Genomic DNA, 25,426 nt, shown 5'->3' with positions numbered 1-25,426 from the left:
TCTAATGAAGATAGGCCTTTTAATGAAACTGCTCCTTCCGTTTCCATTAATTTTACTACTTCTCTATTTTTATTTTATCTTAAATATGTGAATATGAGATGAATTGGATCATAATTTAGTTGGCTAAGGACTTGTTAGACCATTTGTATTATATATTTTCTAATGTCTTGAAGACATATGTCTTTAGGAGCTGTGTTTTCTTTATTGAACTCCTTTACCACCTGAGCCAGGTCCCAGAGCTTCTACATGATGCTGTCAAAGGGGAACATATGGCAGTGGCAGGAGACTCATGCTGGACTTTCACTTCTTCATCCTCCTTAAGCATTTATTACTCCAGGTCTACTCTGTTTTTGTAAGGCATTGTGCTAGCAAAACTCCAGAGACACAAAGAATAATAAGAAAAAAGTGGAGTGTTGGCTTGCAGTGCAGGTAAAAGGTGCTGTGGAAGTTTGAAAGAGGAAGTAATCCCCTGACTTCAGTGAAGGGGGAGTGAATGATGAGACCTGGATAAGTAGAGTAGGACAGACACAGTCTAGTGAGGAAAGAGAGGCTCCCAGACATCCTGGGAATAAGTGTGCTGTGCTCAAGAGCAAAGAAGCAAGCCCCTTGTCTGGGAAGAGTGGGAGCCCTGGAGACCCAGGAGGAAACAGAGCTAGGGTTACACCCTGGAAGACACTGGAGGGTCCAGACTTTATTATTGGTCCCTGAGGAGTCACTGACAGTATCTGAGGCTGGTGATATGTACAATATGACATTTCTGAATCGAGGGTAATGAGGGCAAGCTGTATAAGGCAAAGAGGGTAGATGGGGTCATCAGGAAGCAAAAGTTTCCATCACCTATTTTATAATCATATAAAGAACAGTCAGGACTGGAATAGTGGCCAAAAAAAAAAAAAAGAGAGAAGAAAGGATTGGAACAAAAAGACATGAAAAGATAAATGATTAGGCCTGACTTGCTGACTTGGTATTGGGCGAGAAAGCAAAGCAGTTGAGTATTTTTGGGGGGTTCCTTCCCAACTCTTCTTTATATTTCACACCTATTAACTTGATTTTGAGACTTAGTTTCTCCCCCTTTTCTTTGGTCTGCCCCATCTCCACAGCCTCCCACACTGACCTAATCAGACAGGGACAGGTGCAGGACAAACTCTGCAATTGCTGCATGGGAATCTGGAATTGGGCCTGACAAGTAGAGCGGCTGCCCACTGAGCTGTTGGTTGTAGCCCTTTTCTTTCACGTGAACTGGAAAATGGAAAGAGCTGCTTTCCAGTGGGTGGAAAAAGTAAAAACAGAAGTGAGAATCAAAGACAAGAGATGGAAAATAAAGGCTAGGACTTGTTTTACTTCAGTCTCTGATTTCAAGTGTCTCTACGGGCAGCTGCAACCATTCACTTGAAATGTGTAGGATGTCCCTATAATGCAGAAATACGTTCTCCCTTTATTAAGCTGCCTTGGCAGGGTTATTGTTACTTGCAGCCAAAGTGGTCCAAACTGATATATTCCTCAGCATGAACTCTTCATCTTCAGTCAATTGGTCTCGGGCTACTCTCTGAACACTTGAGCATTTACTGACTCCTTGGCATTTTATGCCGTTCTTTCATCTAGAATGACTTTCCCTTTCCAGTCTCGCTGACTCTGCATGAATAAATCCTGGCGATCCTTCTTTTCTTCCATCTGTCTTTATTAAGTACTGTTTGAGTGAATCTATAATATCTGTAAATTTTAATGTTATATTTTTCTACTTGATGTCCCTAGCTTTAATGATCTTATTTGGAAGAACACTTAAAACGTACATAAATAGGATAGAAAGCAGAACATGGTAGTGGGCAATAAGAGAATGTGTGTTCTTGCATATGTAAATGCAGCAAATGGAGCAAATTCAAGGAGACAGTGGTCTACTTGGTTACTTAAGACTTTTGACTTTAAGATGGATTCAGAGAGGTACCTGTAGGCCATTTAACCAAAGAGGACATTTAACATTAGGACATATATTATGAAGTGGAAGAAGATAAAAATGGCCTTTCTACAGTAATGCGTGATGCATTGTTGCCTAAGGGTTATAAATTCAATTTTCAGCTATCCAGAGGATGTCCTACAGCTGGTGAGAGACAAATCTGGAACCTGCCAATGCTGTTCAACTCTAAGTCTAAGGTTTGCTTCACTGTGCTAAACTACCTCACAGCAAGGGAAAGAAAAATGTGTTAATTTCTAGATGAGACAAGAATATTCAATTTTATGTTTTCAAACAATTTTTAGGCGACAATGTATTTTAAATATCATCCGTTCAAAAAATAATATACTCTAAGAATCACTGTGAACCTGTTGCCTAGGATATATTATATGCCAATATGAAGAAACAAACAAAAAAAAACCCCAAACTATTGTTCTTTTTTGAGACAACACAGAATAGCTCTTAAAAGGGCCCCTCTTTGCCTCTAGAAATAAGAAAAACAATCTGCTATCCTACAAAATCTCACATAAATTCAGAATACAATAGAGTCTCCTTTCCCTTTGGCAATGGGACCCTTTGTTCTGATGACTTATAATGCCTCAGGAGGGGAAAAACCAAAATTGCCTTATGAAAGCAATACGAAAATGTCTAGCAAATGGATGGACATTTAATGAACAAAATAAGGCACGAAGAAATAGCTAATATCTCTTTCAGCCCCATTCAAAACATGATTTCTGAAGCCCCAAACATTCACACCAGAAGATTACACAAATCACGCTGGTTAGTGTGATATTATTGTACAAAAAAATTCTGTTGCTAAGCAGGACAGAAATATTGTTTACATGAAAATGGAATCATCTCTGGTGAACACTGAAAGAAAGTAATAATTTCCATAGTAGAAAAAGCATCTTTACATCACTCCATTTCAACTGCTATAAAAACCCTGAGTTGCTTTGACAATTGCTTTTCCCTGCTTTGCTGGCTTTATATCATCCTCATCTCTGTAGCTTTTTTTTCTGTTTGCTAAATGACAGTATTTTTTTTTTTTTTATTTTTGTCCCTCCCCATGTCCCCCACCTCAAGCCTTGGCAGAAAATGTCACCATGCTACATGGCTTCTAGAGGCCCACCTTGCAATGTTAATAAAATGAACTTTGGGTGCCCCTCTCATAAAATCCCATTTGGCTTTTCCTCCCAGTAAACTGCTGAAAGTATGATCAGTGAAAGCCCCATTAATAGGCACTGTAAACTATGCACTTCTCTGGTTTTATGGAGCCTGCAGCTTACAGTGTTTGTTATACGGAGAACAAAGCATAGAACAATTTCGGAGAGAGGAGGGAAACACAAAGACACTTACCTGCATCACAATAAGAAGGTCAAAGACCAAGATGAAAGAAGCAAGGAATGCTCTGGAAACCTCATCACTGGGCAAAAATCCCCGGTTCAGCTTGTCCCAGCTGATCCAGTCAGTTGTAATGACAAGTACGACCACAGAAGTCAGAGTAAAAAGAACTGTCCTGCAAGGCAGAGGACACTCATTACAGTAGACATAATAATATAGTGCTAAAGACTGCATGCTATCCATACTGTACTAAATGTCTAGCAAATACCTACCCTGAAAAGATAAAAAAAGAAATAAGTTTCTGCTTCCAGGGATATATTGGTATTCACCAAAAGATAAAAAAAGAAATAAGTGCTTTCTTTCAAAAGCAATTAGAAAAAGTTATAACATCTCTTCCAAGATTTTCTGTCAAGAATATTAAGAAAATGATCAGGAAACAAATAATTGACAACAAAAATATTACAAATGACTTTGGCTAATGCTGTAAGTATCCCAAAGAGAACATTGGTGTGTTAGCTCTCAGTCCACGTACATTGTTGAACTAAGGCAGTGGGTGTGTTTGTGAAAAGCTCACAGCAGTTAGTGAAAGGCTAACGAAGGCCTTGGATTCCATTATCCTCTCATAGGAAAGAGGAACAGTTTGACCAGCTTCATGACCATCATCAGTCATGATGAGCTCATTAGAGGAACCACTTCCAAAGGATAGTGCTATAGCTTCTTCTCCTGATAAGGTACATAAAATAGAAGGCTGTGGCCTAATGACCTCCCTCGCTGTATTATCTGCTCCTTGTTATAAGATGTAGGAGACTGAGATTTTCTCTTACACATCAATGTGCATTATCATTCACAGATGGGTTTTAATGGCTATTTGTTGAAATTAAAACTTTTATAAAATCAAAAAATTAGACACATTAGTCTTTAATATTATTAACATTCAAAATAGATCTGACATGTGGGCGGTAGAAATGTAATTTGCAAGATAATTGTCCAGAAGTCAGGGAAGTTTCTGCTTCCAGGGATATATTGGTATCTGCATTTTGTACTGAAATTTAAAAAGGAAAAAAAATTAATTATTTTGAAATAAATTCAACCAGAAAGCATTAAGTAAAAGAAAGAAAAAAAGCCAATAAAGAAAAAGAAGAAAAGGGCTGGGGTTTTGGCTCAGCGGTAGAGTGCTTGCCTCACACGTGCGAGACCCTGGGTTCGATCCTCAGCACCACACAAAAATAAAAAAGTGAAATAAAGGTATTGTGTCCAACTACAACTAAAAAAAATAAATATTTGAAAAAGGAGAAAAAATATGGTTGTGAAATAAAACCTTACAAGAGGCAATTAATGACTACATTTGACCTCTAACGTCTTATAATAAATGACACCCCACAAAGAATACAAATCTTCCCTTAAGTCTCTATTTTAATTATAAAGGATATACATTTCTAAACTAAAAGTTATGGGTTTCCTTTTCACAGCTCCCTATTTGAAGTAAGTTATATTTTGATATAATAGACACAATGAAACCTTCCTAGATGTTTTTCCTCTCTGTGAATGGAAAAGATACATTTTAAAAGACTTTGACTCATGATTTCCAAAGTAGAAAAACCAAGATTGTCTCCTCCTACTGTTTAGAATAATTTTGATCACAGAAATTCAAACAGATTAAATAAGCTTAGGAGAAAACCTTAAAAATTATTATAATTTAACAGAAATTACAAATATCATAAATTCATATATATGAATAGTGGGATTTTAATAAGTTTTTTTGGCAAGGTTAAGGCAATTTGTTTTTGGTTTTTGAATTTGAGAAACTTTAAGTGATCTGAATGAAATTAACGATCCTCCTCCTCCTCCTCCTTGTCTCTCTACCCCTCCTATTCTTCTTCCTTTCTTCCTTCTCTTCCTTCTATTTTGTCAACAAGGACTATAAGAACAACCACCACGAAGAATAGATAAATATGGAATATTCTCCAAAGCTCCTTTTCATAATAATGGTATTTTATTGTCACCCTTGGCTTTTCAAACATATTTATTCCAAAGATGCCATGGATATATATACTCTTTCAGAATGCACTGGTTATATTGGCTGGTAAGTAGGGAGGGTCCCAATTCCATGAAGTTTCCTCTTCTTTGCCTCCTGGCCTCCTTCACAGGACCCCTCCTCACCTTCCTAGTACCCAGCACTACCTGGTCATCACTTCTATTCAACATAGTACTTTAAGTCCTGGCCAAAGGAATTAAGTAGGAAAAAGGAATAAGAGCCATACAAGTCAGAAAGGAAGACATTATCTGTTTGCAGATGACACAATGTCATAAATAGAAATCCTGAAAACTACAAGCGCGCACACACACACACACAAATACTGCTAGAACTAATAAAACTGAATGAAAGTGGAGGATTTAAAATCAACATAAAAATCATTTGTGTTTCTAAAAACTAAGAACAAACTATCTGATAATTAAATCAAAAAACTAATTACAATTACTAATGAATCAAAAAGAGCAAATATACTTAAGAACAGGGTTAACTGCAGAAGTAAAAGATCTAAAACTGAAAGACATTGATGGAAAAATTAAAGGTGATAGAAATAAATGAATGGATATCTGTGTTAGTAGACTGAAGAATTAATATTATTAAAATATTACAACTCAAATTGATCTATATATTCATTTCAATCCCTATAAATATTACAATGACATTTTTCACAGAAATAGAAAAACATTCCTAAAATTCACATAAGTCATAAAAGAAGATCCTGAATAGTCAAAAGAATATTGAAAAATAAGACTGAAGACATTGATTTCCAATTATATCACAAAGCTATAGCAATAAAAAAGGCATAGAAATGGGTAAGAAGGCCAATTCAAAAAACTAGAGTGCACAGAAATAAACTCACATATATTTAGTCAATTAATCTTTGACAAGTTTACAAGAAGGCACAGTGGGGAAAGGATAGTCCCTCACCAAGTGGCACTGGAAAAAAACAGAAAACAACATGCAAAAGAAAAATTGAATACTATGCTCACCCCATTAAAAAAAAAGTATTAAAAAGTCAAATGTAAGGCTGAAACCATAAGACTACTAAAAAAAAAAAAAAAAAAAAAAAAACCAGAGAAAAAGCTCCTTGCTTGGTTTTGACAATGATTTTTTTTGGCTATGACTCCAAAAGCTCAAGCCATAAAAGCAAAAACAAATCAATAAGATTACATAAAATGAAAAAAAAAATTGCACATCAAAGAAAACATTAAACAAACGATAAAGCAATCTGTGAAATGGGAGATAATATTTGCAAACTGAATACCCAAAATATGTAAGTAACTCAATGACAAAAGTTAACTAACCCAATTAGAAAATGGGTAAAGAACCTAAATAAGAACAGAGCAGGGAGGAAGAGCAGGAGGAAAAGATTAACATTAAACAGAGACATGAGGTGGGAGGGAAAGGGAGAGAAAAGGGAAATTGCATGGAAATGGAAGGAGACCCTCATTGTTATACAAAATTACATATAAAAGGTTGTGAGGGGAATGGGAAAAAAAACAAGGAGAGAAATGAATTACAGTAGATGGGGTAGAGAGAGAAGATGGGAGGGGAGAGGAGGGGGGACAGTAGAGGATAGGAAAGGTAGCAGAATACAACAGTTACTAATAGGGCATTATGTAAAAATGTGGATGTGTAACCGATGTGATTCTGCAATCTGTATTTGGGGTAAATATGGGAGTTCATTACCCACTTGAATCTAATGTATGAAATATGATATGTCAAGAGCTTTGTAATGTTTTGAACAACCAATAAAAAAAAAGAACCTAAATAGACATTTCTGAAAAGAAGACATAAAATGGTCAACAGGTACACTAAAAAACCTCACTAATAATGAGGGAAATGCAAATGAAAATCACAATGGGGTATTATCTCACACCTCTTAGGATGAGTGTTACCAAGAAGATGAGGGTGGGTTTTTTTTGTTTTTGTTTTTTTTGCAGTTCTGGGGTCTGAACCCAGAGTCTCATGCATGCCAGGCAGTCACTCTACAACTGAGCCACATATCCAGAACAACACTATTATGTATAACTAAAATGCACTAAAACATGAAGAAAAATGACAGGGTGAAATAAAATATATATATATATATATATAAATTCCCCCAGATATGAATGAAATGGAATAAAAATTAAACACTTTTTGGTTATCCATTTATGAGGTGGCTTAAATTAATGATTTTTCAATTAAATAAACAAAGCTCTATGGTTAAAAAATAGAGAGGAAAGAGATGTTGATGAGGATGTGGAGAAAAAGGAAATCTTTGCACCCTATTGTGGTCTGTCAGTGGCACATTCTTGAAAACAGTGGAGAAAATGGAGAAATACTGGCTAAATTTTGAGTTATAAGAAAATAAGTTTTGGGATATAATATGATATAGTTATGTTAATACAACATATTAACTATAGTTAAGAAGACTGTAATATTTGCTTGTAATTTTCTGAGAGTAGATATTAAGAGCTCTCACCACCCACAGACAGTCCTACCCCCCTCAGCAAGGATTTTTGATGATGTTAATGGTGTTAATTAATTTTATGGTGGTAATTACTTTACGATGTATATCAAATCAATGTACACCTTGACTGTGTACAATTTTTACTTGTCAATTATATCTCATTAAAGCTGAAAAAAGGAGTTATTCATGCTAAAATAATCTCATTATGAATAAAGTCATTAAAATTAGTCATTAAATTTTTGTTATAATTTAGTGGTTACCTTGGCAATTAGAATTTATTAGAATGCTTTTTTTGTGTGACAGCTTCCTGAAACCAAATCAGCACTTATTCACCTCATGGATAATTACTTTATTTGGTAGTTTTCATTTATGCAATATATAATACTCTTAAGAGCTCTTTGTAAGTGTTTTGCTGGCTTTATTATATGCTTCTCTTTTGACAAAGGGTATTGCTACAGACCTCAAGAAATAGTTGCTGGTAACATTTTATTACTCCAAAGGGAAATTAAAGGAGTATTCTGCCTGATATTTAATATTTAATACTACAAAAGGAATAAAAATGGCAATCATTAAATATGAATGCATACAGCTCAGAGAAAGGGTCCTAAAAATAAAGCCTCGAGAGAATGGGAAAAGAAAAAAAAATGGGGATCAAAAATATTAAGTGGTCATACAACCTCCAAAATCTTACTCTGTGCTATACACATTCATTCATTCGAATGTATTGAAGTGGTTTGATTTTTCTGAGCCTCTCTTTGTAAAACTGATAGATTTTACCACACTGATAATTCAAGTAAAACTGCCAGATTAGAAGTGGTGACTCAATGGCTCAGTAAGGTTATATAGAAACAGTTTCTTGTGTGAAACTGCCATTAAGGAAAGGCAAATAATAGCACTTTACTATTATAGCTACCTGGCATTCATAATATGCCAGGCTCTGGCACATTATGCTGTATACAAATTAACTTACATAATCTTTACCACAACCTTGCTAACATCACCCCTAATATTCAGGTATAGAAACTGAATTACAGAAAGTTTAAATAATATAAAATAACTATAACAAAAGCTATATAAAATAACTATACAGAATACAAGATAGAAGTGGTATAAGATGTCTCAAGCCCAGGCTGACTCATGACCATTGCCATACACCCTCCTGTGACTACATTTGTAGCTAGAATTTCATTTAGTTCCTTTTTCATTGTAAGTATAGCGTTAGAAAATTATCATCACAAAGTCGTTAACATTGACAATAAAACTGGAAAGTCTGTCAGGTACTGACAGGAAACATAAAGTGAATAATCTTGTGGCACTGAAAATGGAATTAGCCATCAATGCAACATCCTTGGTTTTTATTTAATCAATATGGTTGAAAAGAAAGATGTTTACTCTGGACCCCGAGTTTTAGGGAGTTCCAGCCTCTCTTTTTAAGTAGTATCCAATTAAACAATTATTTGGATTATTTTCCTTTCTGTCACAGCCAGTGCCAGCATGACATACTGGCTCATCAATTTCACTCCCTCTGGTTTCTGGCCACCAGTCAAATGGAAAGAACTCATACATAATTATCAGCTTGAGTGGTTATTCTCTTCACTCTCATGGTTTCAAATTTCCAGTTAATTTGTTCCCTTTTCCTCAATTGTTGCTAATACCTCTTATATTAATAGGAATTAGAATGTGAGACCAGAAGGGTTAACAGAGCTTTTCTAATCCAATAGTTCCCAACCTCTGGGGAGGTTCTGAGGCACCACAGAGCTGCTGGTAAAGAAGGGTGAATTCACAAGTGCACTGAGTGGTTGGTAAAGTGAACAAACAAAATGCTTCCCCAGAGGTTAGGGCAATTGCACAAGCCACAATGTGCCAGTGACGTTAACTAATAAGAGTTCAGGTCTGTGTCTCTTCAGCCAAAGATCCGTAGAAATTATCAAAAATTTGATATCATCTTCATCTCATCTGTTGGAAACATACTCATCTTACAGTCTATTCAAATGTCTATTATAGATTGTTTAGAGACAGAGAAGTACATGTAAATAAGACTACATCATCTGAAACATGGTTTAATTCATAAACTTACACTCTCTTTCATCCTAGCTCCTGGATTTTAAAAAAATGCTGAATGTTTTTTAAGTATCTAAATTGTGATTTTTTTTTCTTTCATTCATCACCACTTTACAATATATTTATTCAGTAGTCAAATAGCCTGAAAGCAGGTATCAAGAGACTGAAGGACTGACCTTCAAGGACTGACTGACCTCAGGTTTGAATAACCTGCAAAGGGCTCACTCATTTAGCATTAACTATCTTGCAATTTCATTTTAATTAAACAAAAGATGAGAAATGTGAAGAATCATCTGATACAAGTTGAGTCAAAAAACAAGATTTGATCTTTTTTTTCCAATTTTTGTGGTGCTAGGGATCAAACTCAGCACATGCTATGGAAGTGCTCTACAACTGAGCCCCTCCACCATTTTTTGTCCAACTTAAAATAGCAATTCCACGTGACCAAACATAATTAATATGATTTTCTATGTTTTAATATATTAGCCATTTTTTATTTTCTAAAATGTGTAACATCTTTACTTTCAGTCATATATATTATATTGCTTTCTGATCATGCCACACAATTACTATAGTCTTAAAAGAAGTTAAAGACCACTTATTTCCTTCAACAATATTCATGTTAAAATGTTGGAACTCAATCAAAACAAGCCAGATCATGTTTCATAGTTTTGCACTGAAAAAACAAAAATCCATAAATCCTATTTAAACTGAAAGAATTAAAAAAAAACAATGCATGAATTGAGGTATAGTCTCATATTCCAAAGTGCTAAATCCATAAAATAAAATGTGGCATGGCAAAGGAATTTAAAAGTATTTAATATCATAATTTTAACCATGCTGCTTGAAAAGGAAAAAAAATAAAAGAAGCAGGCATAAACAGAACACTTTCCTTCACTTTTTACTGCAAAACCAAGAGCCAATTCAAACATACAGTTCCCCTCTGAACACTAAGTACCAGCACACTGAAGTCACAGATGGCCATCAGAGAATGCCAACACTTCTCATTCTGCTTGTTTTAATTATCAGTGTTGCCACTGCAACTCTGTAAGAAAAAACAATCACATTTATGCCCTTAAGCCAGTTCATTCTGAAATGTGAGTTTCCTCAGCCCCACAGCCCAGCTGATGAACTCAAGGTTGCACCTTGGGAAGAGCAACCTCCTGATCTCCTACTGTTGAGATCAGGAAGTACCAAGGGAGCACAAAGAAATGTTTGCCAAGTGACCTAGTGAAACAACACAGCTTCTCCATATGGCTTTCATTAAGTAAATGCTACTGCCAGTTATTGGCCAACCTGTACACATTCATTAAGATAGAATCCTTGAGAAGGAAGATGCAGTTATTAACTCATCTTGTTTGTGGCTCCATTGGGATCAGGAATCTGTAAAGGAAATTATTAGACTCTAATGTCTATTACACTATACATTTTTGTATTATTTATCTTTATATCTTTCTATTACTTTTCAAAGAAAAGTGCACTGAATACAGCAGGAACTCAAAAAGCACTGAACAAATTGAAGTGAAGAAATAACTTGGTACCTCTTGTTCCTAAAAGGCCATAAAAGAGGTGGCTGTAAAGTCACCATGGCTCCTAGCATTTGGCCATACACAGTGTAATGTATTGAAACGGTGCCATGGCACACACATCTATGTGAACAATGCCCCCGGGAATTCTGTAGTGCCCAAGAACCCAGGCATGTGAAACTCTGGGCATCGGCAACATGATACAAGAGGTGTGAAGTGAAACAACCATAGTTCTTTTTAGTGACTTGAATTCCTCTGCCTATCTCTGAGTGATGTTGCTGTTTAATCAGAGACACTTAAAAGTCATTCATGTGTATAGAGTATGATTAGTCTTGGTCAGAAGGAACAAATTTAGTGTCTTTGTGTTTCACAGTTTTAAGTAGGAAATAAAATGTATGCTAAGAAAAAAATTGTACCTACTGGACAGCAAAATCCTTAAGATATGAGCTACATCATTTATTACTGATTAGTATTGACTGGCACATTATTGGTGCTTAATAAGCAGCTGAATGAATAAATTCATCTATCTAATGTGGGATAGAAAATGCTCATCTTTTATTCTTTGCCAGGCACAGATGCTACTGTAATTTATGGTACTTCCTCCAGTGTTCACAGAGCAAAGAAAGAGGCCTGGGCTATGTTAAATTAGGTTAGATGGGCCAGGTGGGCGTGCTGATCTTGTGCCTCTCTTAGCAAACTCACAGCCCAGTGTTTCGTCTTAGTAAATTATCTTGTGCATACTAAATGATTCATCAATTCAACAGAGAAAAACAATGAAGTTCAGAAATAAAAGAAACAATAAAGAGAGGGCTATGCAAATTACAGATAATACCAGCAAGAACTACATTATTCATCATTATTTATTTAATGAAAATAAAATGAAAGCTATGACACTCCAAATACAGTCTTGACTTTTGAAATATCAAAGTGAAAATGTTAAACACACCAATTGGAAATTTTAAACACATTGGGACATTGAGAAGCATCTTTTTCCCATTCTTAAATTTTCTTACCAAAAAAAAAGAAGGAGGAGGAGGAGAAAGACGAGGAGGAGGAAGAGGAGGAGGAGGAGGGGGAGGAGGGGGGGGGAGGAGAAGGGGGAGGAGGAGGAGGAGGAGGGGAGTACAGGAAAGAAAGAAACAAAAACTAGGATATTTTCAGGTGGGGGAGACAGAACAAGAGTATGTTTCATTTTATTTTTAATAAATGTTGGATTTGTTTACTGGTTTAAGAAAATTGTTCCCATAATATTTGGTGACTTTGACCAATCAAGAAATTTACACAAATCAAAACCGAGGACAAGAATAAGTTTTGTGTTTCATCTTAAACATCTCTTGAAGAATGTATGTCATCAGGAGACTTTCTATCAGAAAAAAAAATATTTTTGTAACTCCCCACAAGTACCCCTGGAAGAGAATATCTTTTCCATGGCAATGTGCACATGATATAATGACTATGAAAGCAGATGTTATAAACACAAAATATTTTTTTTCTGTTTTGAAAGAAGACTTGAAAATATACCACATGAACAGAAAAATTCCCTAAAGTTATAAAAAATGTTGGAAGGAAGTAATGCTGTGCCAGAATGAAAGATCAAATACTTAGTACTGGGATTCATAAAAGACTTACTTCACCCTTAAATTCTAAGGGAAAAGATTTTACAAAGATATAAAACCATATATGTGAAAACATATTTTGTTTTTCTTGGGAACTTATGAAGACTAATTTATTTAAGACTAATTCAGAACAAAATGGAAAAAACCCACGGCTTTACTGAAAAATAAGGGAAACTAGCACCAGTTATCAGGGGGATCTACTCATTAATTCAGTTTAATTAAGAAGCGATGTTGACATTTTAAAGACACATCATCAACCTTGTCTGATAAATCTAGTGGAGAATTTTGAAGCTATATAAAAAGTGGAATTTCATCAAAATTTAGAAAACCTCTTGATAGAAAATATTACTTCAGGTAATTTAAAGAATTGAGAAACAGGATTACATTTGAATGGGAAAGTCATATTGCCATATCTCCAAAAGTACAGGGAACTGAGGAAGTATGTGAGGAACATCCACTGTTACAAAGACATATAGTTAGATTGTCAGGACACAGGAGTGATCTCTGCCCTTAGAAAACTTGTCATCCATTGAGGAGTGCCAATGTGTGTACACACAATCAAGTTTAAAATCAAGTGAAAATCATAATGCTCTGGAAGTTTCTGAGAATATCCTCTTTGTTTTCATTTGAGCATCAAGGGTGAGTGGGAGGCTTAATAAAATTAATCCTAAAAGATTGGTAGACATGGGCTGGGGTTGTGGCTCAGGGGTAGAGTACTAGCCCTGGCACGTGGGAGGCACTGGGTTCAATCCTCAGCACTGCATAAAAATGAACAAATAAAATAAAGGCATTCTGTCCATATACAAACTACAAAAAAAATTTAAAAAAAGAAGATTGGTAGACATATTCAGTGGAATAAATATTGTAGGCAGAAAGACAAATTTGAAAGGAAATATGGAAATTGTAATGAGTATGTAGTGAAATACGGAGGAAGGGCGGCAGATGTTTCCAAAGTTTCTAGGTTGTGTCACTTAAAGTGACTGAACTAAAGTGAGAGATATGAAGGGAGCAGAAACAAAATATGAATTTGATTCTGAACTCATTGAGTTCAAGGGGCAGGCTGGATATTTACACAGGAATTAAGAGTTAGTTGGAGATAGGAACCTGGGTCCAGGAAAGGTCAGGTCCTGAAATCTGAAGCATTCAAATACAAATAATTGTTAAAGACACAATTTTTTCAGGTAAACAAACTGAAAGGAATACAGAGAAAATCAAGGACAGAATCTTGCAGATTATTCTTTTTTAAGGTATAACTTAAGAAGGATGGAGGCTAATAAGATGTGGCCAGAGGTAAGTAGAGATCGGAAGAAAACAGTACAGGTTTTCACTGACTTAAGATAGAGTTACCCAACATAATTCAAAAATGCATTTAATATACCTAACTTAATATAGCTCACTGTAGAGAATCTGCTGCTCACCCTCATGATCACATGGTTGACTGGGTGCTGCCCCTCACTGCCTCTGCCAGGTATATGAGAAAGTATTGTACAACATATTGCTCATCAAGAAACTGATCAAAATTCAAAATTCAGAGTACAATTTCTACTGAATGTATATTACTTTTACACCATCATAAAGTTGAAAAATTAAGTTAAAACATCATAACTCAGAGATTGTCACTATTATGGAAGCTAGAGGAGAAGAGAATTTGAACAATGAACTGGTGACCTACATTCCCAAAACCTCTACAGAGGTTTTGGAATAAAAATGAAAGATGGACCAGCATTGAACCCACCTTCCATTAACACAAGACTACTTTAAATAGTGCACACTTGGATGTGAAGAGAATTTTAGATATTTTTCTCTATAAACTCAGATATGGGGTTATTTTGTGTTCTGCAAATTGGTCTTGGCTTAATCAAAATGAAAGATCATCTGGGTGGGTCTCAATCACATAAGCTCTTTAAAGTAGAGAGTTTCTCTGATAGCAGTAGAGGAAGCTAGAGTCATTGAAAGCATGAGAGGGAGGTTCTCTGTTGCAAAGAGAGAGGGAGTCATGGGGTCAAATCTGAGGGGAACCCTAGGATCTGAGAGCAGTGTTGAAATACAAACACAAGAAAATGGGGATTTCAGTCCATACCCACAAGGTACTACATTCTGCCAATGACAGAAATGAGTTTGGCAAAGAATACCAACAGTTAAGAATGCAGCCAGCTGACAACCTGACTTTGGCCTAAGTACAGAACCCAACCACATCAGGACAGACCTCTGACCAGTACAGCTGTAGGGTAATTAATGTGTAGGGACTTTTTGTTTTGGTTGATGGGTTTCTTTTATTTTTTTTCAATACAGCAAGTTTCTGGTAATTTGTTATGCAGTAATAGAAAACTAATAAAGTTCTAGAAACTTAATTTGAGGGATCCTAAAATGATTGGTTATTGGAAATATTTCTTAGACCAAATTTAGAAAAGAAATGCTTAGACATTAATATTGAATAAATTAAGATAAACTATAAAGGATTGCCTATTTAATCTGGAAAATGAACCTAGACTTCATCTGAATTTCCAGTTACAGGAAAATTCTTCCTGAATTAGAAAAATACAATTAATCTTGAAAAAAAAATATGGTCCATATACATGTCCTCAAGTACATAAACAATTGTGCAGGGAAAACTGAATCTATGTCTTTTTATAAAAATCCAACAATAAAGAATATTGCCTTTAGTATGTATCCAGTCATACTAAATTTTGGTACCTAGAATCTACATGCAATTTCTTTTAGTTAAATTCAACTACCATAGTCCTAGAAAATTATTATTTAGGATCTTCTGAAAGAGAACCTATTCATACATTTAAAAAGCAAAATTTCAAAAGAAAGATTCTGGCAACTAGCCTGGTTCACACTAATTATTTTTAATTGAATTTTATTTTTATTTTTTATTTATTCTTTGTGGGGTTTTTTGATGGTGGTGGGGTGCGTACCAGGTATTGAACTCAGAGGCACTCAACCACTTGAGCCACATCCTCAGCCTTATTTTGCATTTTGTTTAGAGACAAGGTCTCACTGAGTTGCTTATTGCCTTGGTTTTTCTGAGGCTGTTTTGAACTCAAGATCTTCCTGCCTCAGCCTCTGAAGCTGCTGGGATTACAGGCATACACCACCGCACCCAGCTATTTTTTATTTATTCTTAATTGACAAGTAAAATTTGCATGCTTTTGTGTACAACATAATGTTTTGATAGATGTATGTGTTGAAGAATAAGTATATCAAGACATTTAGCATACACATATTACCTCGCATGCTTGATATTTTGTAGGGAAAATACTCAAAACCTCTCTTAGCATCTTATCTCTCACAGTTAATAGTTGGAATTATTGCCACAAGTGTCCCTGGAAGGTGGGTGTACCCTTCAGGGGACTCTCTACTTAAATGACTTCACTGCCAGAATTCAGAAAGGCCAAACTAAGGGACAGTGGTATGTTTGGTTGGGAACATAAAAGAGTAGAAGAGATTGAAACAAAATTGATGCTTAACTGTAGAACCACGTGACATAAAGAGAAAAACAATATTATGAAGAGAAAACAAAGGAAATTTATTTTTCCTCTCTTTATAGTACTTGCAAATATGATCTTTAATCCCCAAAGAGGCTACTGAATCTCTCTCTCTCCCACTGGTCTTATTCTATGCTTTGCTTTTGCAAATAAGTCACAACCAGCCCTGTATTGCCTGCTAGTGCCAAATTTCAAATTCTTAAAGGTATACACTTGTCAGTGAAGTACATAATTTGTACTTTTTCTACCATCAGCCTTATTTGCAGTGATGCAGAATCTGACTCTAAGCAAAATTTAGGTCATAATTATATCAAAAGAAAAAAATTAAAGTTTTAGGTAGTTTTTGTAATATTCCAAACTTAAATCTTTTACTTCACAATGGATAAAGAACCCAAACCAAGAAAACAAATAAGAACTGTTGCAAAAAGTAGTCTTAGAGGAACATTGAAGAATTTTATAAGACAGCAAAATTGTTGTTAATAATTGATTTAAAGTTGACAAAATATGCAGTAATCAAATTGTTTAGGATTATGAAAACTAGAGAAGCCAGGTACAGGAAGAAATTAGTGGTCATTTTGGGGAGTGGGATTAGGTCGGTAGTGATTTGCTTTTAATTATGCCTTTTAATGTCACTTGCATTTTTGGTTTTGTTTACCATGTACATGTATTAGTTATAAAAATATCATAAATGTGAACGTCATCCTAAGTTAAATTCAGACAACAGAGGAAGGTGAAAATCCGCTTACATGTCAGACTTCCATAAAATTTATATTATTCTGTAACACTGGAGTAACTTCCCAATTATTTGACAAATCTGACAAAGATGGTGAGGAAAAGAAAATTATGGGCCGATTTCAATAGGAAATGCTGCTCATACTCATTGAGTTTCAAGAGATGTTATTCTCATATTCAATGAATTGTCCAAAACCATGAAGAGGGAGTAAGAGAATGACTAGAGGTCTATCAACCTTTCTTCCACCACAATACCCTTTCTGTTCTTCATATATGTGATCTCCTTGTCTCTCTCCTTTCTGTTAATACCTACACATATCTACTAGTTTGACAAAAATGGAATAGTCAAGCAATAGCAAATACTGATGAGTATATGGACTACTGTGAACTGAATGATACGTTTTTAAGTTAAGAAAACAACTCTGAAAAACTATTTAGCATCATGTAGTAAGATGTACACCCAGTATATGCCACTTCTAGGTATTTAGGTAATACAGAAATTTCTAAGTATGTGCTCTAGAACATTTCCAGCTTTATTTACTGTAATAATACAAAATCTGGAAAGAACAACAATTCATGAATGTATCAATTATATTAATATAAAGAGATATTTACAGACATAATAAAGAATGACCCACAAGTATATCAGCAAAAGAAATGAGTCTCACAATTGTAATGCTACAAGAAAAAGAAAATAAACAAAAGACTCTATTCATTTACATAAAATTCAGAAGTGAGTAATCTAGATTGTACTACTTGGGGATATAGTTTTTTTTTTAAAGTATAAAGTATACCAAGTGAATGATTATTGAAAAAAGAAATAATGGTTATCTTAAGGAGAAAAAGAACTGTGATTTGGGAAGAAAAAATAAGAGTTGGGGAGGTCCCTATAATTGTCAATTTTTGAGTATTAGGAATTAAATATATATTTTAACTCTTCCATGTATATAATATATCTCATGATTATGAAAAAATCTTACTTCATTTATTCCCAGAAAAAGATACCATAATAGTATAGAATTTTCCCACTAGGACTTTTTAGTGAATACATCTAAAGACAAAGAGCATCTTCGTGCTTTGATAAAATTCTTAATAAATATCAATAGGAGAATTTTTAATATGATGAAATACTTAAAATGTTCTAATTTATATTAGAAGTAAGTAAAACATGAATGATTTTACTGAGGTATAAATATATCAAAATATGTATAATAGCTTTATGAGAAAAATTATGAAACTTTAATACAAAATGAAAATAGATCAAAATAAATGAAAAAACATTCTGCATTTCTGAATAGAAAATTCAGTATTGTTAAGATATCAGTTCTGCTCAAATTGATCTAAAGATTCACTTCAAACTCAATTAAAATCCCAGAAAGTTACTTCATGGATACTGCCAAACTGATTCTAAAACTTATATGGAGAGAAAAAGATCCAGGATGGGCAGCAAAATATTGTTGAACAACAGAATCTGGCGACTGACACTATCTAACTCTTCTTCTTAATATTAGTTTACAACATGGTATATTGGTGAAAGATGACGAAAGCAGACTAATGAAACAGAAAAGAGCCCACAAATATACCCAAACAAATAGAGTCAGCTGACCTTTGGCAAAGGAGTGATAGCAATTCAATGGGGAAAAGAACAACAAATGGGCAACCACATGCCAGGAAAAAAATGAATCTAAGCAATGGCAGGTATTTCAACTCTCAAAAATTAATTAATGCAAAATAAATCATAGATCTAAATGTAAAATGTAGAAAACTCTGGAAGATAACATAGAAGAAAATCTAGATGGCTCTGTGTTTGACCAGAAGTTTTTAGATATAATACCAGAGGCAAATTCATGGAAGAGTATTAAATTAATATTAAAAATTCATCTTTGAAAAACAATTAAGTTGAGATTAATATAAACTATATTGTTTTAAGTAAAAAATTTAATTCTTACTAGGCAACCACTTTTTCAAGTAATTTTTTAAAATATATAGTAAAAACATAAAAGGGGAGTTTAACTAGTATACTAGGAAACTATTTAACACAAAAGAAAGGAGTAAAGGAAAAATACAAATGCAAAAAAGATATGACAATGTAGAAAGTAAATAGTAAAATAACACACACAAATTCTGTGAAATTTCTGGCTACAAGTTAGAGGTTGACAGAATAAAGTATTTTTTTTAAATGTAATACCTATAGGAGACACACTTCAGATACCAAGACAATTTTTAAGTAAAAGTATAGGAAAAGATATATTATGCAAACTGTAACCAAGACAGGTGGAGTGGCTACATTAACAGCATAGAGAAAAGATTTTAAGGTAAACATTGTGACTGGAAATAAAGAAGTAAGTTGTATAATGAAAACAAGGTCAATTCATCAAGAAGATATAATATTTATAAAAATATATGCACCTAACAGACCCCAAAATAGAGCAAATAAATTTATGCAATTAAAAAAGATAGATAATTTAACAAAAATTGTTTGAAGCTTCAACACCTCTTTTTCAATAATAAGCTGACCAGCCATACAGAAATCTAGCAAGGAAATACAAGATTTGAGCAGTATCATACACTAAGTAAAATAACACATATATATGGAACACTCTACCTGCTTTTTTTTTGTTCATTTTAGATATATATGACAGTAGAGTGCATTTTGATATATTATACATACATGGAATATAACCAATTCTAATTAGAATGTGCATTATTTTCAAGTGCAAATGCATAGACCATGTGGTGGGCCATAAAACAAGCCTCAATGAATTAAATAGGGTTGAAATAATAGTGTGTATTCTGACAACAATAAAATTATATTAGGCATTATTAGATTGTGGGCATGGTTTCACAGATGTATACCTTTATCCAAACTCACCAAGTTGTAAACATTGAATATGTGCTGCTTTTTGTGTTAATAATACTTCAACAAAGTGGATGTTTAAAAAATCAACTGTATTTTTATACACCAGCAATCAACAATCTAAGAATGCAACTAAAAGTTGCATTTATGATAGCATCAAAAAGAATAAAATGTTGGAAAATTAAACAAAAAAGTACAAGATTGTACTATGAAAACTACAAAACAATGCAGAAAAAAAATGAAAGAAAACCCAAATAAATAGGAAGATATTCCATGTTTATGGATTCAAAGACTTAACATTATTAAGATGGAAATATTCCTCATATTCTTGCACGTATTCAATACAATCCCTATCAAAATTGTAGGAACTGACAAACTAATCTTAAAATTCATGTGGGAATGCAAGGGAACATTAGAATAAGAACAGACATGCAAGTTAATAGAATAGAACTGAGAATTCAGAAATCAATCCATATATACATGGTCGATTGATATTTAACAACGATGTCAAGATTATTCAATGGGGTGAAATAGTCTTTTCAACAAATGATGTTGGTACAACTGCAAAAGCACATTAAAAGCTAATGAAGTTGGATACTACCTCACACCATATATAATGATTAACTCAGAATGAGTCAAAGACCTATAAAGAGCCAAACTATAAAACTCTTATATGAAATTATGGGAAGAACTTTTTGAAAACTTGAATTAGGCAACTATTTCTTAGATGTGATACCTAAAATACAACAGAAAATAACAATAAATTGAACTTGATCAAAATTTGAGTCTTTTGTGCTTCAAAAAACACCAAAAAATGAAAAAACAACTACACAATGAGAGAAAAAGTTGTGAATCACAGATAAGTATCTTGTATTTAAAATACATAAAGAATTCTTATAATTCAACCATGAAAAGACAACTCAATCTTAAAAATGTGTAAAGAATTCGAATAGACATTTTTCTGGTAAGATTAAAAATGTCCAATAAGCACAAGATGTTCAATATCATTATACATATAGGAGATAGAAATTAAAATCATAATGAGACACCACATCCTACCCACAAGGATGACTAAAATAAAAGTGACAGACAACAAGTTGGAGAAGATATGAAGAAACTGAAAGCGCCATCCACTGCTGGTAGGATTATAAAATAGTATCACCACTTTAGTAAGCATTTGGTAGTTCCTCAAAATGTTATAGATCTACTGTATTAGAGAAATTCCATTTCTAGCTGTACATCCAAGAGAAATAAAAGCCTATATCCACAGAAAAACTTGTGCATGAATGTTCATAGCAACAGTATTTTAATAGTCAGAAAATGAAAACAATTAAATATTCATTAACTAGTAAATGGATAAATAAAATATATTTTACCTATATAATGGATTATTAAAATTGTACATAAAGAATGAATTGTTGGCTTCTTGGAGCCTGCTCTTATCAGAGCATACACCGAGCACGGAGCGGCCGAGTTCCGGCTCCCGGAGCTGCCCTGGCCCAGGGCTAAGGAGCCCGCGGAAACTGCTGCTTGGAGCCTGCTCTTATCAGAGCATACACCGAGCACGGAGCGGCCTAGTTCCAGCTCCCGGAAATGCTCTGGCCCAGGGCTAAGGAGTCCACGGAAACTGCTTCTAGGTCCAGGTCCTGCTGAGGGCTGGTCAGGAATCACCCGTTGCTTTGTTTACCCGGCAAAGGGAACGAAATGCTGCCATTCGCATAGGATACCAACATGGCAGAGATCTGATGTCATCAGAAAGCGGCGGAGGAGAGAACTTCATCAATACCAGCGGCGACAGAAACAGTTGGTCTCCTGGTAGGGAGGGTGAGGCACAGACACCAGAGTCTCTCTCGATTGGTCGTCCAGCCAGAGGGGAGGAGCCGGGCCACCGCCCGCGCCCGGAGCAGGCCCAGCGGCTATCTGGCGTGGTGGTCTTGTGAACCCAATTGGAGAGGGGGCGGAGTGGAGCCGCCACCCGCGCCCGCAAGGTGGGCAGACCCGCGACCCAGTGGTAAATGGGCATGGTAGGAGGGGCAGGGGAGAGCCGCCTCCAGTGCCTGCAAGGTAAGCAGACCTGCGACAGACTGGAGGGTCAGGCCCAGAGGCCTGCCAGCGTGGTACACACGTCACCCCAACTGGAGTAGGGGCAGAGCAGAGCCTTCACCTGCGCCTGGATCAGGCCCCGCCGGTGTGGTGGTCACGTAACCCCAATTGGAGTGGGGGCGGAGCGGAACCGCCACCCGTGCCCGCAGGGTGAGCAGACCTGCGACCAACCTGCACATCAGGCCCAGTGGTCTGCAGGCGTGGTAGGAGGGGCAGGGCAGAGCCGCTGCCCGCGCCTGGAGGTAGGCAGACCTGCGACAGACCGGCGGATCAGGCCCAGGGGCCTGCCGGCGTGGTACACACGTCACCCCAATTGGAGTAGGGGCAGAGCAGAGTCGCTGCCCGTGCCAGGAACAGGCCCAGTGACCTGCCAGCGTGGTAGTCACGACACCCCAATTGGAGTAGGGGCACAGCAGAGCCGCCACCCGTGCCCGAAAGGTGGGGAGACCTGCGACCGACCAGCGGGACAGGCCCAGTGGCCTGCCGGTGCGACAGACATGTCACCCCATTTGGAGTAGGGGCAGAGAAGAGCCGCCGCCCATGCCCACAAGGTAGGCAGACCTGCGACCGACCGGTGGAACAGACCCAGCGGCCGGCCGGGGTGGTAGGCACGTCACCCCAATTCGAGTAGGAACAGAACAGAGCCTTCGCCCGTGCCCGGAACAGGCCCAGCGGTCCGCGGGTGTGGTAGACAAGTCACACCAATTGGAGGGGGGGCAGAGAAGAGCTGCCGCCTGCGCCTGCAGGGTAGGCAGACCTGCAACTGACCGGCGGATCAGGCCCGGTGGCCTGCCGGCGTGGTACACTTGTCACCCCAATTGGAGTAGGGGCAGAACAGAGCCGCCGCCCGCGCCCGGAACAGGCCCAGTGACCTGCCGGCGTGGTAGTCACGACACTCCAATTGGAGTAAGGAGAGAGCAGAGCTGCCGCCCTCGCCTGCAAGGTAGGCAGAGCGCCGCCCGACCCTGCAAGTGAGACTTTTCAACTATACAAGAGCAATATAAATATATAGGGGAAAAAACATTTCAAAACCACAACAGTTTCACCAAGCAGAAAGAAACGCAAGCAGTATGAAAAGACAAGGAAAGAAAGGACCACAAGCAATGCAGGTCAACTCAACTTTAGAAGAGGTAACAGCTGCAGCAGATGGAATGTCAGATAAAGAATTCAGGATATACATGCTTCAGATGATCTGGAGTATCAAGGAAGACATTAGACAGCAAAATCAGACAATGAAAGATCACTTTGACAATGAATTACACAAACAAATCCAGGAAGCAAAGGATCAACTATACAGGGAGATAGAGGTTATAAAAAACAAACAAACAGAAATCCTAGAAATGCAGGAAGCAATAAACCAACTTAAAAACTCAATGGAGAATACTACCAGCAGAGTAGAACACTTAGAAGATAGAACATCAGACAATGAAGACAAAGTATTTCAACTTGAAAAGAACATAGACAGCTCAGCAAGACTGTTAAGAAACCATGAGCAGAACATCCAAGAAATATGGGATAACATTAAGAGACCAAACTTAAGAGTCATTGGGATACAGGAAGGTACAGAGCTCCAAACCAAAGGAATGAGCAATCTATTCAATGAAATAATACGAGAAAACTTCCCAGACTTGAAGAATGAGACAGAATCCCAAATCCTAGAAGCCTACAGGACGCCGAATGTGCAAAATCATAAGAGATCCACACCTAGACACATTATAATGAAGATGCCCAACATACAGAATAAGGAGAGAATTTTAAAAGCTACAAGAGAAAGGAAGTAGATTACATTTAGGGGTAAGCCAATCAGGATAACAGCTGATCTTTCAACACAGACTCTGAAAGCTAGAAGATCCTGGAATAACATATTTCAAACACTGAAAGAAAATGGGTTCCAACCAAAAGAATTGTGTATCCAGCGAAATTAAGCTTCAGGATGGAAGATGAAATTAAAACCTTCCACGATAAACAAAAGTTTAAAGAATTCGCAGCTAGAAAACCATCTCTTCAAAACATCCTTGGCAAAACATTACAGGAAGAGGAAATGGAAAATAACAATGAAAACCAACAGTGGGAGGTAGGACAGTAAAGGGGGCGAAAATAATCAAAGAGGAAAACAAACCATGTTTAGTAACATAAATAAACAAATATGGCTGGAAGAACAACCCATATCTCAATAATAACCCTAAATGTTAATGGCTTAAACTCACCAATTAAGAGACACAGGCTAGTAGAATGGATCACAAAACAAGACCCAACAATATGCTGCCTACAGGAGACGCATTTGATAGGAAAAGACATACAGAGGCTGAAGGTGAAAGGTTGGGAAAAATCATATCACTCATATGGACTTCGGAAACAAGCAGGAGTGTCCATACTCATATCAAATAAAATAGATTTCAAGCCAAAGTTAATCAAAAGGGGTAAAGAGGGACACTACATACTGCTCAAGGGAACCATACACCAACAAGACATAACAATCATAAATATATATGCCCCAAACAATGGTGCAGCTATGTTCATTAAACAAACTCTTCTCACGTTCAAGAGTCTAATAGACCACCATACAATAATCATGGGAGACTTCAACACACCTCTCTCGCCACTGGACAGATCTTCCAAACAAAAGTTGAATAAGGAAACTATAGAACTCAATAACACAAATAATAACCTAGACTTAATTGACATATATAGAATATACCACCCAATATCAAGCATTTACACTTTTTTCTCAGCAGCACATGGATCCTTCTCAAAAATAGATCATATATTATGTCACAGGGCAACACTTAGACAATATAAAGGAGTAGACATAATACCATGCATCTTATCTGATCATAATGGAATGAAACTGAAAATCAACGATAAAAGAAGGAAGGAAAAAGCATACATCACTTGGAGAATGAACAATAGGTTACTGAATGATCAATGGGTTATAGAAGACATCAAGGAGGAAATTAAAAAATTCTTAGAGATAAATGAAAACACAGACACAACATATAGGAATCTATGGGTCACATTGAAAGCAGTTCTAAGAGGAAAATTCATTGCTTGGAGTTCATTCCTTAAAAAAAGAAAAAACCAACAAATAAATGATCTCACACTTCGTCTCAAAATCCTAGAAAAAGAAGAGCAAAACAACAGCAAAAGAAGTAGAAGGCAAGAAATAATTAAAATCAGAGCTGAAATTAATGAAATCCAAACAAAAGAAACAATTGAAAAAATTGACAAAACTAAAAGTTGGTTCTTTGAAAAAATAAACAAAAT

At 36.1% G+C, this 25,426-nt stretch overlaps 1 protein-coding gene across 4 annotated transcripts in view; it reads right to left on the bottom strand.

Moving 5' to 3' along the window:
- The window catches only part of Tmem117 (transmembrane protein 117), a 469,276-nt gene that overhangs the window by 80,642 nt on the left and 363,208 nt on the right, over positions 1 to 25,426 (bottom strand). For all 4 annotated transcript variants that reach the window (XM_046436360.2, XM_046436357.2, XM_046436358.2 and 1 more), the window contains one exon: positions 3,305 to 3,464. In XM_046436360.2, the coding sequence (XP_046292316.1) occupies positions 3,305 to 3,464 (160 nt within the window). The remainder of the gene's footprint in view (positions 1 to 3,304; positions 3,465 to 25,426) is intronic.

Source organism: Marmota monax, unplaced genomic scaffold (assembly GCF_021218885.2).
Source record: "Marmota monax isolate L192 unplaced genomic scaffold, Marmota_monax_Labrador192_F-V1.1 WCK01_AAM20220418_F8-fsc00012, whole genome shotgun sequence".
Lineage (NCBI taxonomy): Eukaryota > Metazoa > Chordata > Mammalia > Rodentia > Sciuridae > Marmota > Marmota monax.
The sequence above is the reverse complement of the archived record's forward strand: the minus strand, read 5'-3'. Positions and strand labels throughout refer to the sequence as shown.